Source organism: Microtus ochrogaster, chromosome 4, assembly GCF_000317375.1.
Source record: "Microtus ochrogaster isolate Prairie Vole_2 chromosome 4, MicOch1.0, whole genome shotgun sequence".
Classification (NCBI taxonomy): Eukaryota; Metazoa; Chordata; class Mammalia; order Rodentia; family Cricetidae; genus Microtus; species Microtus ochrogaster.
Window position 1 is genome coordinate 31,490,636 of NC_022011.1, and position 17,596 is coordinate 31,508,231.

The following is a 17,596-nucleotide window of genomic DNA, read 5'->3' on the forward strand; positions in this document are numbered from 1 at the left end:
ACGACATCCTGGGAAACCCAATGGTATCTCAGGCAGGATTTCTGTCATGAATACACGACATCCTGGGAAACCCAATGGTATCTCAGGCAGGATTTTTGTCATGAATACATGACATCCTGGGAAACCGAATGGTATCTTCTGCCAAATTTGAAAATTCAAGGTAGAAGTGAAGCTCAGTTTAACAGCCAATGCTTGACATGGTCAAAAATGTACCTTCCAGGAACATGACACAATGTGAAAACAAAAATAGCCAGGAATATTGGCCCACTTTTAATTCCAGCATTTGGAATACCAAGTCAATGTGATTGGTGGGTCTCAGGGCATTCTGGGGCTAGCTGGTTGTACAGAGCTACTTTCCAGACAGGTAAGGCCACAAAGAAAAACCTAGTTTTCACAAACATACAATTAAAAAGCAGAAGCGTAGCAAACAGACTTATCACTGACTAGCAGTTGTTTCTACTGAATGGTATGTGATGTAGAGATAGAGTCTTTAATGGTGGAGGCATGACAGCATAAGGAGGAAGCTGGCTGAGTAGTATCAACTACAACACAATAGACACAAAGAACAGGAAATGAATTGATGCTATAGAGACTCATATTCCATCCCCAATGAGGAAGACCATCCAGAAAGTCTCTTCTTAATAAAAGTTTCACAAGCAATTGAAAGAAAGTCCCCAAAAGACATGTATGTGTCCAAATACATCATCATTTGGGAGACTTTATATTCAATCAACTACATACAACCCAGGTTACTCTAGACTAATGGTCATCCATGATGAAAATTCATTTAGTCACTTTAACGATTCTCATAATCTGCAACAACCCTTATACGACTCCAATGTCCAAAGTCTCTCCAGACACACAAGACAATCTCTTGACAATAATACTTTGTATATTCAGGAAACAAGTTACATCTTTCCTACATACAACAGCATAGCACACCACTCATACTCTGAGAGAAATGGAGATACAATAAGGGAGGACAGGCCCAAGGCAAGACCAAATGAAGCACAGTAGGAAAAACATCAAATCTGCTCCCTCTGACTAAAATTCACGGGGCTTCAGTTTCAAAGGGCTTGGATGGCCCTATCCCTGTAACTTCTCTCTGAATGATTCTCCTCCCTATATGCAGTTATCTCTCCATGAAAGAGGTTGAATCCGAATATTTCTAGGATCTGTTTTAGTAAGTTTTTACAAAATTTGTATCTTAGTACTAATATTATCCAATTTTTTTAGTGATAAAATAGAAATAATAAAACTGATCAGTTTATAATTGACAATATATAAATCCAATCTAAATTAGTTATCCTCTCATTTTATTGTTATTTTTAAGTCATCTAGCATATTATCATAAAGAGACGTAACTTCCTCCATTGTAATAGTGTTCCTATTTTTGAATATGGAAAAAGTCTCTCTCTCTCTCTCTCTCTCTCTCTCTCTCTCTCTCTCTCTCTCAACTAATACCTCTCTTTAAGAATTCCCAGTTTTCTTACAAAATCTTCCACCATTGACAGTGGAGCATACAGCTGTGCAGCATCTCGGATGGAAGAACACAGGAGCACAGCTTGGCTGAGGAGAGCTGCAGCTGCTACCATGCAGCCATGAGCTAAGAGTGGCAACCTGAGAAGAGGGAGTCTAGGGGAAACCCTCAACTCACAGGGCAGAGGGAGCAGCTTTCTGAAAAAATATACATGGGGTTATGTGGAAGAAGCCAATTAACTCCCTGAAGGCAGACCCAGCCAGTCTTAAGTGTGGTTAAGTCTTGTGCTGTTTGAATTCCAGGTGCCAATGGAGTTTCAGCCCTATGGAGTTTGTTGCACAGAAGTTGCAACAAATTTTTTTTTTTCCCAATCTCACTTAGAGGCTTAGGCAAAAAGAGAGAAGAACCTATCTGGCTGGACAGTGACCCTGGAAAGAGCACCATGTGCAGCTCCATCCTGTGCCCCTGGCTGCAAACCCACAATCAACATTTTCATGAATCATGCCTTAAAGTTGTGTGCCAATGTAGTACAAGTTCTAACAGGTGTTCAGAATAAAAGCCTGGGAATGAGATGTGGGATAAATGCTAAAAGATCAGAGAGACAAAGGAGCCAGTCACAGCCAAAGCTTACCTAGAACTGCTCGGCCATATCATACGCTCTCTGTTTGTAGAGACCTCCAGACCTCTATGATTAACTTGAAGGTAGCTTGGCTCTTTCAAGTTCAGGCAAGCTTTATTTTGTTAGAATACAAGGAAGATTTTCACTACTTTACTTAACTGCTAATATTCACATATAAGTGAGTACATACCATTTTTGTCTATGTGTGTCTTAGTTGTCTCACTCAGGATGATAAAGAACTCTATCAATAGCCCTAGAGAGGAATATAAAATGGGAGGAGACAGCTCTCAGACAGATTCTGAGATTCTTGAGGCGGGGTCGCCATTTCAGACTGGGGTTGAGGTAAAGCCAGTGGCTGACTCTTTTGCTTTTCTGAACTTCAGGTTGAACCCTAATATCTATCTCTGAGATTCTATTAATTGTGCTACAAGCCTGGAATGGAAAAGGTAGATATCTGAGCATGAGACAGTGAGAAGGGAAGAGGAAATCCAGGAAACAGTCTTTGCCCATGGAATCTCCTTTTAGTGACCAGTTTGAATTTATATGACTAAACTCCCAAAATGGAAGACTATAACCTGAGAGAATCAGCTAAATAATCCAGTTTTTTTCCCCCTAGAATCCTTTGGTTAATAGATTTAATCACAGCAACAGAGAAGCAAGTTAAAAAAAGAAAGAGAGAGAGGGAGAGAGAGAGAGACACCAAAAGTGAATTTGTTGCTAGGTAGAGCCCACAAATGTTGTCTTTTGGAAAAATGTAGCAGATAGCAAGACTTTAGGTGGCAAAACCATAGAAAGTTGCATGCAGAACTTAACTGATTGTTCTTTCAGGACCAGGAAGGTGGGGAAACTGAGAGTAATGGCAGAAAGTGGAGATAGAAATCATAGGATTTCAGTCAGAACTAGATAGACTCCATAAGAGTTTGAGCTCTAGGTCCTTTGTGTGATATTTTGGTCCAAAATCTTTCTTATTCTGCCTATCCCCTAGAAATTAAAAGAGCATACTTAAAAAATAATGGGCTAATTTCTTAAATGCAATAGTGAATCTGTTGGAAGGTATTACTGATGACTCATTCAGATCTACAGCAAAAACAAAACAAAACAAACCCCTAAAATGTCAATGTTTCAATTGCAGCAAACAAGGTCACCCCAAAAGGGGTTATAAACAGGGCATTCCTAAGCCGAAATCAACTATTATTAAGGCCTGTTAGAACTCATGCCACAAGGTACAATCATGTTGATAACAGTACAACCCATAGAATCAGAGAGGCTAAGAAACAAAAAGGATTATGGGGGAGATGTATGGCTTCCCTAGCAAGAGGAAATAGATCGTGTGGATGCATTAGAAGCAGGGGCGCATGGGAACCTGAGGGGTCAGGTGAGTAAGAAAGGGACAGAGGTGGAGAGCACAGGGGAGATGACTGGAAAGTAGAGCTTTTAGTGGAGGACATGGAAACAGCGCAGTGCACACAGTCTGGGACTATGAGGGTGACCCAGTGAGAACTCCTAGTAATCAAGACTATGGAGGCTGAGCCAGCCATCTTCTGTAACCGCATAAGGCTCCTAGTGATGCGATTGGGATACCAAGCCATCGACAAAACTTTTGACTCACACTTGTCTTCCCTGCAAGTTATGTTGGGGCAATGGTGGTTTCTTGGGAGTGTCTGTCCCTAGTGCCTGACTTCTCGTTCACCCTATAATGGATCCCTCTTTCAAGGTATCTCTCTCCTTACTCTCCCTCTCTGTCCTTCAATCAAACTTCCCAATCTTGCATGCTCCCCTTTCTTCCTCCCTAACTCCTTTACTTCCTTCCTCCCTCCCCCACTGTGCCAATTTACAAAGGAGATCTCGTCTACTTCCCTTCCTGGTAGGATCTATAAATGTTTCTCTTAGGGTTCTCCTTGCTTCATGTCCTCATGTTGAAGACTGTAGGCTGGCTATCTTTTGCTTTGTGTCTAATATCCACGTATGAGTGAATGCATACCATGTTTGTCTTTCAAAATGCAGACTTTTCATTTCTTTCTAAACCGATGTGTTTTTCATTGTAGACCTGAATGACTCATCAGTAATAACCATCCAACAGAAGTAATATTTTATCTAAAAATCAGCCCATTACTCCATTACTTTTGAATACTGCCTTACTCACTTTCTCAGAATGTAGAGAGAAATAGAAAGATTTATGCCAATGTATCGCACAATTGGCCCCTAGCTACATTTTGTTCAAGCTTTCTTCTCCGTTGCCATTATTAAATTCTCTAACCAAAAGCAACACAGATGATGAAGTTCATGTGGTTGATACCCCTAGCTCACAATCCTCCTTGTGGGAGATTAGGATAAAAACTCAAGCTAATAACTGAATGCAAAACATGAGGAAACATGGTTTCCTGGCTTTCTCTCTTGCTTAATCACCATCTCAGGCTCAGCTATCCCTCTAATCCAGCCCAGGGCCACTTGCTTAGAAATACTGACAACTCAGTGGAAGAGCCTTCCCGCATCAATCAGAATGAACACAATCTCTCTCAGACACTGTAACCAGATGTTCTGATTGGGCACAACCTCAATTGATGTTCTCTTGACAGCTGAGGCTAATTAGGACAAAGAGACAACAGTATATGAGGTTTTAAAGATTCAAAATCCATGTGTTAATAATTATGGTTCCTTAAACAAGAACTGTAAGATTCCAATCAAAGTCAAACCCTAACTAATCACTGCCACCCCTCATCCTGTACACTCAGTTCTCTACTGTACCAATCATAGAAAATTGGTTGGGCAAGGAGGTTGTTCCACCAAAACTGGAGATTTGCCTGAAGCCTTCTCATACTTTAACTTTCTAGAAAATAATTTTGACTACTAAAAGGATCTCATGCTCTTGTGATAAAGAAAAGCATGTCTGTTAGGATCACTTAGATACTATGTTGTGTTCTATGATAGACGATTGCCTGTAGCCTGCATCAGAGTAAGGAGATGAAAACTTTTGAAAACAAAATTTAAGATAACAGATTTTTAAAAAAATTAGTATGCACTTAAAGCATCTCATTTTACTCTCATTGCTCTAGAAGTCACAAGCGCTTTTGAAAACAAGTTTACTACTACTTTCTGTGTATGTTTGTGTAATGAGATAGACCATCTTCTACATATACACTGGTGACCTGCAAAAAGAGATGATGTCAGATCAATGGGATCTTGAATAGCAGATGGTATGAGCTTCCCAATGTGATTGTTGGTATCTGAAGTCAGGTCATCCCCTAGGAGAATATGTGCTGAGTCACCTTCAAAGACACGTAACAGTTTTTATTTAATTAACCAAAAGCCTTTCACAGATTAAAAACAACAACAAGAACATCAAAAATAAATAAAAAAAAAAAGAAGCAAATGATAATTGAGAACATGATCCATCAATATAAATTTGCACCTTCATGAGAAGACAATCCAATGACAACGCCCAACAATTTATAACCAGAAAGCTAATTACAAAACACTCAGAATGCTCAATGGGATTATGAAACACCAGTACACAGACCGACACAATATGACTTCTATACTTACAACAAAGCTACAACTATCAAGAATATTTTTTTTAAAAAGAAATGTTTTTAATATTTATGAAAGAATAAAGCAGATGGAGAGAAAGAGCCAAGAACAAAGGAAGGTTAATATAGTCAATTTTTAATCCAGAGACCAAAGGAATCTCAGCCAGGAAAAGTGGAGTCTTGACCAGTGTTACCCAGCCCCCTGTGAGTCCAAGTGTTTAGAAATTAAATAAACACAGAGTTCACAACTTCTACAAATTAACTCAAGGTGACCCTTACAATGTTTCCGACCTCCAGTCGTTGGTATTTGTTGCAAAGACAGAAGCCCGGTGCTCTAAAGCTCTCTGCAAATGGAGATGATCCCCTGCTGTGGCTCTGCAGCCCCTTACGGCTTGTTGTGGTTTCAGGTAAACCCCGTCCCTCTGATGCCCAATCCCACAACAACACAGAAGAATAATTTAAAATCTGCCTCCTGCCAGATGGATTATGGCACAAAATGTGGAATCTGCTCCATTGACCTGCACAACACCATGGATGCCTGAGAGATCTCTGCAGAACAGAAACCCCTTTTGTCCACTGGAACTGAGTTTCACTGAATCACACCATGCTGGCTGGTGGTAGCAGAAAGCTAAAAGCATTCTAATCGTGTATGGCTGAAGATTGATCCACATCATCTCTTTCTACCAGTTCCTAAACTACTTGTATCATGTACAGGAAAAACCTGAAAGTGGAATTCATTATTCAGAATTTCTAGAAAGCAGGCCTTTACCTTTTCCAGCTCATTTTCCCACCGCACATCACAAGGAATGTCTGTGTGTGCACACTGGACAGTGACATCACAAGCAATGTCTGTGTGTGCACATTGGACAGTGACATCACAAGCATCAGATCCTCCCATGCCTAGGCTGCAGAGCCTCTCCCTCTCCAGAATTTCCCACACAGGGAGGCTCAGAGGGCAGGTTCACTGCCAAGGTCTCTTCAAGGACCAACACACCCACAGGCTGACTCAGGTTCCATTCAAGCCCCAGCAGAAACAACAGAACAGCAGACCTGCGCTGAGCACCCCACACTCACCGCACCCCACACTCACACGGCATGACGTGTGGTCTTCTTACAGCTCCCAACAGTCAAAGCACAGGAGAACCCCAGAGAAAACCTGCAAGCTAATGTTCCTAATGCTAAGCCTTGCCAGAGTATCTCATTAGCTGGGCCGCACAATTGGGTCTCGTAATAATAAGCTCTCCCCTACTGGATGAGATCAAATGGCTCAGACAGCACAGGTCTTCCCAGCTCTGCCCTCCCAACCCAGCAGGCAGGGCCCTAGTCTGGAAAGTTTGTATTTTAGTATGTTATGTCCAGATCATGGAGACCTCCCAAAACCAACTAGGAGACCCAATTTGCACATAAAAGCAAAGGAGGGAGAAGACAAGCCTGGAAGTCAGGACAGCGAGGGGTTAGTCCACCCACTGAGGCAGTGTGCCTGTTCTAATGGGAGCTCACCAAATCCAGCTGGACTGGGACTGAACGAGCACGTGATCAAACCACACTCTTTGAATGTGGCTGACAGTGGGGGCTGACTGAGAAGCCATTGATAAAGGTACTGGGACTTGTTTCTACTGCACGTACTGGCTTTTTGGGACCCTAGTCTATTTGGATGTACAGCTTCCTAAGCCTGGATGTAGTGGGGAGGGCCTTGGACTTCCCACAGGGCAGGGTTCCCTGCCCTCTCTTAAGGAGGAAGGGAGAGGAAGGAGGGAGAGTGGGGAAGCGGGAGGGGAATGGGAGGAGGGGAGGAAGTGTAAATTTTGGAATGGAAAAACAACAACAACAAAATACAAAGCAAAGAGCCTTTATTCTACACAAGTTTGCAAAGTCAGCATCTCCCTGTGTCCAAGGTATTGGGGTGATCAGAGAGCTCTGAGCTCAGTTGCAGTTGGATTTTTGTAGGGGTAGCCCCAGCCAATCACCTTGTTTGTAGGGCGGGGTCGCCTGAGGATATTTTTTACTAATAAATATTGCTGGTGGGCTCTCCCTCAGCCCCTTCTGCTTTCCTGTTCTCCGTTGGAACCACGGGTTCTGTGAGTCTTTCCCTAATTAAAGCTGAATATATTCTTTTTTGTTTTGTTTTGTTTTTTTTTGTTTTTTTTTTTTGTTTTTTTTTCGAGACAGGGTTTCTCTGTGGTTTTGGAGCCTGTCCTGGAACTAGCTCTGTAGACCAGGCTGGTCTTGAACTCACAGAGATCCTCCTGCCTCTGCCTCCCGAGTGCTGGGATTAAAGACGTGCGCCACCACCGCCCGGCTGAATATATTCTTATAATTTCTGTCTGCCTTCATTTACGCCGATACAGATTTTTATAGTATCAAGGGATTTCTAAGGTTCAGGACCCCTGATTGGCTGACATTTGTCTAGGGGTATCCTGGTGAAAAAGAGGTGGGTGTGTGCTGGCAGATGATCTTGTGGACAATGGTTGAAATATTAGGAATTTCCTTTGGATGGTCTGTTCCTGGGTGGTGCCTGGGCAGCCTCAGTTTGTGGTCTTTCTTGGAAACAGGTATTGCCTTCCAGTCAACTACTGAGACTCAGGCAGGCCTCTTTTGAGCTTTTCCTGGCTGGGTTCAACAAGTAGATATTCTTCTACACTCCCAGAGTATTTACCTTTCCTTGTCTAGGGCACAGGGTCCTTTGTGTGCACATATATTACACACTCAGTGTCCAGTGCAGTCAACCCTTTGCTTTTTAGCTGGGAAGTCCTGCAGCAAAATAAAGGTCCCATTCAAACAGTGACTGTTGTCAAAGCAAAAGAGAAGCCATGGATTAGAAAACAGTGAGGGGTCTTTGTACGGCTTGGAGGCAAGAAAGAAACTCTGGATGTGATGCAACTTGATCACAAATAATTATTGCAAAAGTTTAGGACCATATGCTCCAGAGACTAGCAAATTGTCTGAGAGCACACCAAGGATTACTCACACCCTTTATCTGAGGCTGTGCATCTTAAACCTGGAAAATAACACTCCTGTCAGGCAGGGCAACAACTTTTTACCAGGATCCTCTATTTTAGTTGAATTCTTATAACTGCAGTAATTTGGTTACATGACAAGGAAGTCCTTTACTCAGATTCTTGAGTGCCCTGGTCTGTGTATCCCCAAAAATGGACACTCAGGACATTATGGAGCATCCACCTTGCTAATATCAACTAAAGCCAAAGCAGGAAAGCTCTCCCCTCCTTCCTGCCATTCCCTTTCTGTGCTGTGCCTGCACCAGCTTCAAATTAGATGAGTGAACTCAGTTCCTGCACAGGTCCTTCTTCATCTGTAACTCCCAGGAAAAGTCAGAGACATCGGAGGACACTCATTCCCTGGTCTCCTATCCTACTCACTCAGCAGCCAAGGCCCAGCCTGGAAGCAGTTGCAGAACTGTATACCCAGCCCTGGGCAGCAGAGGCAGGATTGAGTGTTCAAAGTAATTCTCAACTTCATAGCTCCAGGAAAGCCTGGGCTACACGAGACACTGTTCTCAACACAAAGAAATAAACCGATAGCACTTAAGAAAAAAAGGAATGAAATTTTTAATGATCAAGAAAATTTGGTGTTTGGCAGGGGTGGTGTTCTTGAATCCCAGCATTCAGGAGGCAGAGGCAAACAGATCTCTGTGTGTTCTAGGCTAGCCTGGTCTACAGAGCTAGATCTAGGTCAGCTAGAGCTGTTACACATAGAAACCCTGACTCAAAAAACCAAAAGCCAAGGGGGAAAAAAAGTTGGAGAATGGAAACAAACAGAGATAAAAGCAACTTAACAATAAATGGTTAATTCACTTATTTAAAGGATAAAATAGTGTATTTTAGCCTGACACACAGAGTTACAAACACTCAATGGCCTGTTTCTCAAACCTCTGGGCTGCCGTAAATGTGTGAAGCAGGACTGAACACATCTGCACAGGAGAGCTCCCTAATTCAAATTCAATATTCACTGCACAAGGTAACTTTCCCAAACTGAACAACACCAATGTGGCCAGTCTTTATTCACATGATGTGAACTGACACATGCTGGGAAATTACAGAGTAACTCCTCCTGCCGCACTCAGGGCCTTTTTCATAGTGGAGACTCCAGCAGCTGACTGCCTGCCCTGTTTCCCTGTGGTGTACATAATAAACTATTCTATTCTGTCTGAAGGCAGAAGCCATGCTCCACGTGCAAACCCTTTTCCTGTAATTACAAAGGACAGTTGACTACATGACACAATGGATAATATTAAATCTCTGAGGTGGTGCATGCATTTAAGTTAGGAATTTTAGATGTGTAATACAGAGGACAATAAGATCATTGCCCTGAATTGTAGCAGTCTGAAATCAAGGTGACCTGAGATGGTGGAACAGTGCTTGTCACAGACACACATGTGTAAAAGGCTGGAAATGGAGTTGCCTTAGAATTACTATGTCTTCTCAGGGAGAAATCACTCCACACAATTAGGAGATTAATAAAGAAAAGTCTCTTTAATGATGGCATGCATGTATCTCTGTCTAATGCTCAGAGGAGCAGCACAGACAAGAGTCTGCATTCCACATCTGCTGTCATCCCTAATTTCTCTTAGGGTCATGTGCCAGGTTACACTCTGAACAATTTAAATAGGGACAGGAGACTGCAGGTCCAGTCACCTAGGCAGATGGGAGGTTTACACAGTAAAGACATTATCAGAAATATTTCTGAAGGTCCCCAGTGACCTGATGCAGCAGGTCATTCTTCAGTGACAGGCTCCTGAGGGGAAAGTGCCAGGGAATGAGACAGACAGGAAAAGGAGAAGGTGGGAAGGATAAAAGCAGGGCTGGGAAGGAAGGTTTGGCACAAGCTATGTCTCATGCCAAGTGAGCTCCTTAAGAAGAGTAACATCTAGTGTACAACAGCTAGGGCAGAAACGGACGGTGATCAGGAACTGCTATCAAGTCAGCAGAAAGCAGAAAATAAGACAAACTCAGGAGGAGGATAGTCAAACATTGGTGAATGAGAGAAACATGGAGGATCTCAAGAACATTACTGACTAAACCTACAGGGGCCTTGGGGCTGACAACCACAGCTCCACTTACTGGGAAGACCTTGGCTCTTAGGATTAAAGGAACCCTCCACAGAGGCCCTGACCCCAGACCAGTACCAGCTCTAAATTCGTAGTTTTCAAAAAGAAACTCTGTTTTTTCTCAATATATACAGGCCTTAGGCAAAGTTCCCAAGGCCTAGAACGCAGGCTGTTATTCCTGGTAGGAAGAATGTTTCTCCTCCCTGCCTGAGGTCATAAATGAAAGTCTCGTTCAACCAGACCAGTCCTTAACACAGCAGTGTTTTGCTTTTCAAATAGTTGTCACCTGGTGTCATACTGCCCATCTCTCAGAACTATGCTTTTCTCAGAGAGAACTGGAACTTTAAGGCACACCAGCCCATCAGTTAGGTTGAGATCCTGTAACACCTCCTTAAGCAGCTTGTTAGATGCCTGTTCTTTGATATAGGGATGGGCAGATTTTCAGTCACAGGTGTCTCCTTTGTAAGAGTTTGGAGCCAAATGCCTGAACAATCCAGGTGGAAAAAAGAAATACCCTAGGTTTCTGATCTCTCCCAGGTCTGGTTAGTATACACTTATCTTTGGGGTGTTTTAGAGGCAGCCCTCGCTCAGCTAAATTCTACTTTTTCTTACTTTCTGGCTCCTAAACATTGGTAACTCCTTTATATAACCAACTCAACTCTTCTACATCACAACTAAGAAGTGGAGTGCTCCCCAGCACAAGAGACGCCTTTTACAAACTCCACCAAATTAATCACAAATGGACGTTAATGTAAAGGTTAAATGCAAAGGGCCGTCCTTCTAGAAGATACTGGAGAAACCTCTCCCAGTTTGGCAATCTGCCTTCCACAGATGCATCAAAATCACGGTGTTGTGGACGACAAATAAGTTCCTATATGCAATTCCCTGCTCCCAAAGCTCTGAAGAGATGTAGCTCACCGAGCGAAGTTATTAAGAGGCCCGTGTCTGGGTTCTGGGAGTTGCACGAACCATGTGGGAACTCACAGGGCCGGCACTCGGGATGCCGATTTCCACACAGCCCTGGGAAGGACCAGACTAACTTGCTCCTGAACCTCCCCATTCTGTTCTTCCCCGTTTAGGGACAGCAATCCCATGCTCACCATGTCGGGGGTTTCCTGCTCGCCCATGGTCCTCTCACAGCTCCGGGCATCAGCGCGTGCACCACTGCACGCGAAAACACTGGCGCCGGCTCCTTTGCAATCCAAGCAGCAACGCGGCTTCCGGAAAACCTCGCACCAGTTCTGACCGTTAGGACTGGAAGCCCTGATTGGCTAGTGAGGCCTGAGAGTGTACAGTTCTGACTGGCAGTTAGGTCTGGAGGCTCTGATTGGCTAGTGAGACCTGAGTGACAAGAGCAACCCTCTCTTACAAACACACGCAACGGTCTTTGACCCCGCCTCCCACCCCAGACCCAGCCCTTTTCCAGATTCATAGAGGTGTGTATTTCAGTGGCACTTGTCCCTGGCTACAATCGCTGGCCCTGCTATCTTCCCGCATTCGTAGGCACTTCCCCTTCTTCCTCACGGACACAGCCCTTCCCTCATTGTGGAGTGGAGTGATTCCCTGTCCCTTGAGTGGAGGGGTACCGGGAATATTAACAACTTTAAAGAGATTTAAGGACACAAAAGGAGATGTTTGTTCTGTGGCTTCACGCTGAGGTCAGGTGAACTGAAGGAATTTCTACCTGTTAGGCGCAGTCACTTCAGAGAACAGGAGAGACATGCAGGAACCAGATAAGAAAACAAAATGATAGACCTGTCTCCCACCAGAATGATGGCTGGATGACGGCTCCATTGCTTTTGAAGTTTTCTTCTATAATTCAGGACAAACTCTTTTCTAAAAGGTGTAGTCTTAGTGTCAGTTGAATATTTAGAGAGAATGAAGCTAGAAAGCCTGTCTCTATGAGTACTGTAGTGGCATTTCAATTGTAATAAATAAAGTTTGACTGATGATCTGAGAACAAAACACCACTGATCAGCCACACAGAACAGATAATGGTAACACACACCTTTAATCCCAGTATCCACGACATGTTCCCAAAGTAGTTGCTATAGAAACCAGGTGATCTATGACTTTAATCGTGGTGGTACATGCTTTTATTCCCAGCCCTAGAGAGGAAGATAAAACAGGAGGAAACAACTCTCAACAAAAAGTCTCATTTTCAGATTTCTAGAGACAGGATCACCATTTTGGACTGAGGTTGGAGGTAAGAGCCAGCTGCTGGCCTCTTTCCTTTTTGGGTCTTTAGGTTGAACCCCAGTTTCTGTCTCTGAGTTTTGATTGTGTTCCAATTGGCACCCAGCTTTTTGGGGCATGAGTTCACAAAAAAAATCTATTTGCCTAAGACATTTTAGCTACTGGCGCAGGCCAAGGCTGAAACCAAACCTAACCTATCTGGGTTTGGGAGAAAAACTAGCACACCCAACTCCCATCTACCCCAGTTAGCTTCCATGTAAACATGGGAAATACACAGAGAATCTGGATACTCCATGTTACTGTGTTGTCTTTGAATTGTTTGACTGCTGGGGAAGAAAAACAGCTGCTAAGAGACATTTGGTTATAAATGCTTGTGAATTTATATATTTTGAAAATGACTTCAAAATTAAGTCAAAAGATGTTACTTTGGACAAGAGGTTTTACCTTTGTTTCCGCATGAAATGAGAGGACGTGGATTCATTTTTGGTTAAGAAAAATAATGTTTGATCAAGGAGAAACCCTTGAAAAGTCAACAGTGGGAGTGGATGTTTTAGGGCACCTCTGTTGCAGTTTCCGCTGAGTTCTACATCCAAAAGAGCTTCAAGACTGCTGACTGGGATGACCCAGCCTCACACAATACTCCAGTCAGGACTTGACCAGAATCCTAAATTTTCTTTTTGTTCCCATAAGATTATCAGTGCCCTGAGTCAGCAGAATGTAGCCCAGAAAACTCTGCCCACATTCCCAAAAAATAGATTATGGATGTTTGTCTTTGCTTAATGTATTGGTTACAAGTTGTTATGGGCAATGGTCAGAGGAAAAGCTAAACAAAGGAAATTAGATTCAAGGTTATTGTTTTGAAAAGAAAAAAAGGGAAGATACAGATATGATCTTGTTTTGAAAAAAAAAAAAGTCCTGGTAGTGGTGGAGCACTCCTTTAATCACAGCACTCAGGGGCCAGATGCAGGTGGATCTCTGTGAGTTTGAGGTCAGGCTGGTCTACACAGCTAGTTACAGGACAGGCTCCATAGCTACTGAGAAACCCTGTCTTGAAAAAACACAAAAGCCAGGTGGTAGTGGCACATGCTTTTAATCCCAGCACTTGGGAGGCAGAGGCAGGCGGATCTCTGTGAGTTCAAGGCCAGCCTGGTCTACAAGAGCTAGTTCCAGGATAGGCTCAAAAGCTACAGAGAAACCCTGTCTCAAAAAAAAATTAAATAAAAATTTAAAAAAAGAAAGAAGGAGGAAAAGGGATATAGATATGAAAGGATGAAAGAGAAGATTACTGAAACTACTTAAAAAATAAGGGAGTATATAGGAAAGATAAAAATGTAGATTACAGAATCTACCACAAAACTGTTTTAAAAAGAATTACTAGTGTTCTTACAGTAAAAAAAAAAATCCTTCCACTCCTCAATGTGGCTGAATTCTCTGTGCTTCAAGCTATGCATTTGGCACCATAATGTCACGTGTAACTTGGCACAGACCTTTGTTCAACAAACTAAAAGAAGGAAAGAGATGAACAAGGAATCTTTACAATAGACACCAAGAATTTCAAAACATAATAAACAAACGACTTCAAAGCCTTTGTTCTCAGGATGACTTTGTTCTCAGGGTGGCTCAGAGTTAAGAACACCTGCTGCTCTTTCAGAAGATCTGGGTTTCAATTCCTAGCACCTGCAAGGTGCTCACACCAGCCTGTGGCTCCCATCCCTGGAGAGTCACTGCATAGTCACGTGATCTATGCATGAGGTAGCTAAACCTATGAAAGTCCTTGTGCACATAGCCTAGGCAGCCTTTAAAACCTGGACACGCTCAATCCACACTCTCTCTTTCTCTTCCCCTTCTTAGTGGTAACTACTACCTCCCTCTCTTCCCTGTTCTATCTCTCTCCCTTTCTCTCCCTGCCCTCCCCCATCACTCTATCTCTCTCTCTGCCCCCAACACCTGGTATGAAATCCTATATTCAAGCATTAACATATGACTCAAAATTTATTAATGTAGCCGGGCGGTGGTGGCGCACGCCTTTAATCCCAGCACTTGGGAGGCAGAGGCAGGCGGATCTCTGTGAGTTCGAGACCAGCCTGGTCTACAGAGCTAGTTCCAGGACAGGCTCCAAAGCCACAGAGAAACCCTGTCTCGAAAAACCAAAAAAAAAAAAAAAAATTATTAATGTAAATTTTTTTAATCTAAATCCACATAAACCACCTTGGAAATACTAGAGTGTTAAGTTCAGATACTTAACACTCAGATACAGGGAAAGGAGATGACATTTCCTTGTGAGACCATCTCCTAGAAAGGTCAGAACACTTACACCTTTTGATTCTACTAACATGTCTGCTTAGAGATGACCTGAACAAAGATGATACCAACAGACTCAAAACCATGAAAGGTCCAAAGCTCCTGGGGCCTCAAATCTACATAAAGAACAATGCGCAAGTGGGGAAGGCTGAGATGAGAAGAAATGGTCTTTTCCAGGGCAGCGCCTCACTCAGTGATTAGCTAATCCCATTGATCAGTCCTGAGATCACAGAGACACATGTAGAACTATACTGAGCTGGTTGTATTCCTATATTTAGGAGAAAAACAAAAATTAATGAAAAGGGGGACATGAGAAGAGGTGAGTGTAGGGTTAAGCCCAGCCTTAGGGGGCATGTCCGCCTCGGGCGAATGTTTACCTATAAATCTGCCAGGCGTGGGCACAGCCGCCTCTTCTGCTTCCTGTTCTCTGCGGGAACCGTGGTACTGTAAGTCTAATTTCCCCATTAAAGCTGTGTATATATTTTACAATCTGTTTGCATTCATTTACGCCGTTACAGGTGAGTATGTGAGAGGAGATTGGAGAAGAAAAGGGAAGTAATGATGCAATTGTATTGTTATTTCAATAAGTATTAATTAGGAAAAAAGTACAAAATGGATGTTTAGCAAACCAATGTACATATGTGTGTCATATACAAGGGGAAACCTGCCTCATAGATACTGACTGATAACAAGGCTCAACACACACTGGAGGCAAAATCCAGAGTTGAAGGAATCCCCGGAATATATTTTTGCTTTTTTGAGACTGGGTTTTTCTATAGCTTTGGAGCTAGTCCTGGAATTAGCTCTTATAGACCAGGCTGGCCTTGAACTCAGAGATCTGCCTGCCTCTGCCTCCTGAGTGCTGGGATTAAAGGAGTGCCCTACCACCACCAGGCAAATCTCTGGAATTTTGATGTCTAGTTCAGTTAATGGAGGCAACTACATGGAACATCTTCAACGTCCATCAATGTCTCTAAAGTAAATGGTGCTGCCAGAAGCAGACATGTCTCATTGTCCACATAAGCCTATCTTAAAACCTTTAAAGGCCTTATGCTGAAGATTCTGGAGTGCTGAATATTATCTATCCAACTGAAATACATCTCTATATACCTACAAAAGCTTACTAACATGACTATAAGTTTGCTTATTATAAATGATGATCTATTAATCTATTTCTTAACTATACAATACATCTTTAAATGAGCTATATAAACATAATACCTTAAACAAAAGCAAAAAAACATACACAGTGTAACAAAATCAACTGTAAAACTGAATATAGCATACATGGAGGCTAAACACTATGTACATAATAAATAAACAAATCTTTTTTTAAAAAAGGAGAGAATCTTTAAAAAAAAATAAAGAAAACTGTATATAGACCAGGATCCATACCAATGCAAAACATTCATCCCTGTATCATATCCTCCTGCGAAGGAAAACAAACATTTATAAAGAATCCTTTTGGGAATTTGGGCATTGTTTTCTTCAAATTGCTTGCTTGCTGTGGTTGGCTGGGTGAAGTACTTTTAGTATTCATGGAGACCTTTTGGTGAGTCTTGTTCTATCAAACCACGTTAGCCTGGTGGGAACCCATGTAAGACTTTAAGACAATTTTGAAGCCATTTCTGACAATTCTGAATCCTCTCAGCCTCTGTGCCATAGTGCTTCCCCTCCTCCCTGGGAACCAAGGACCTAACAGCTACACTCGCACCTACTCAGTTCCTGAACAATTACCCATATACGTATGTTTTGGTTCGGTCCCCTGGGAAATGGGGTCAAAATGACCTCTTACCTCATCTGATCTGGCAACAGCTCTCCAGTCAATTATTGGTAATAGCCCTTTCGAATAAGCCAATCAGAATAGTCAAAGAACAACCCCCCTTGCTTCTATGGCCCCTTTAAAAGTAGACTGTACCAGCTATTCGGGGTCCCTCGGCTTCCCGAATGCTGGGGGACCCTGTCATGACAGAATTAATAAAATCCTCATGCTTTGCATCGGCTGTGGTGTGTGAGATGGTCTCTGGGGACGACTCCTTCTCGGTGTTTGGATGCTAGAGTCCAACACCCACAGGTTCTCATCTTCTGTGGAAACAAAAGCAGAGCCTTTTTTCCAAAGTAACATGTCCTTAGACCTAAATTTTTAAGGCAAAATACCTTTAAAGTGTTGGTTTAGCTCAGCAGCCCCCAGAATCAAATGTCTCTCTGCAGGCAAGAAATTAATAGAAAACAGAATAAGCATAGGTCAGACTTTCTTTCTATACTCCAAAATCAAAAATCAGATGGGAGGAAGAGGTGGACTGACATAGCCTACGCTGTAATTATAGGTTCTTTGAGCTGGGCGATGGTGGCGCACGCCTTTAATCCCAGCACTCGGGAGGCAGAGGCAGGCGGATCTCTGTGAGTTC

The 17,596-nt window shown here is 42.7% G+C and overlaps 1 protein-coding gene across 1 annotated transcript in view; it reads right to left on the reverse strand.

Moving 5' to 3' along the window:
- LOC113455937 (zinc finger protein 709-like) overlaps positions 1-17,596 on the reverse strand; it is a 30,580-nt gene that overhangs the window by 6,506 nt on the left and 6,478 nt on the right. Inside the window, 1 exon segment of the mRNA XM_026778622.1 lies at positions 11,792-11,962. Coding sequence (XP_026634423.1) covers positions 11,792-11,962 — 171 coding nt within the window.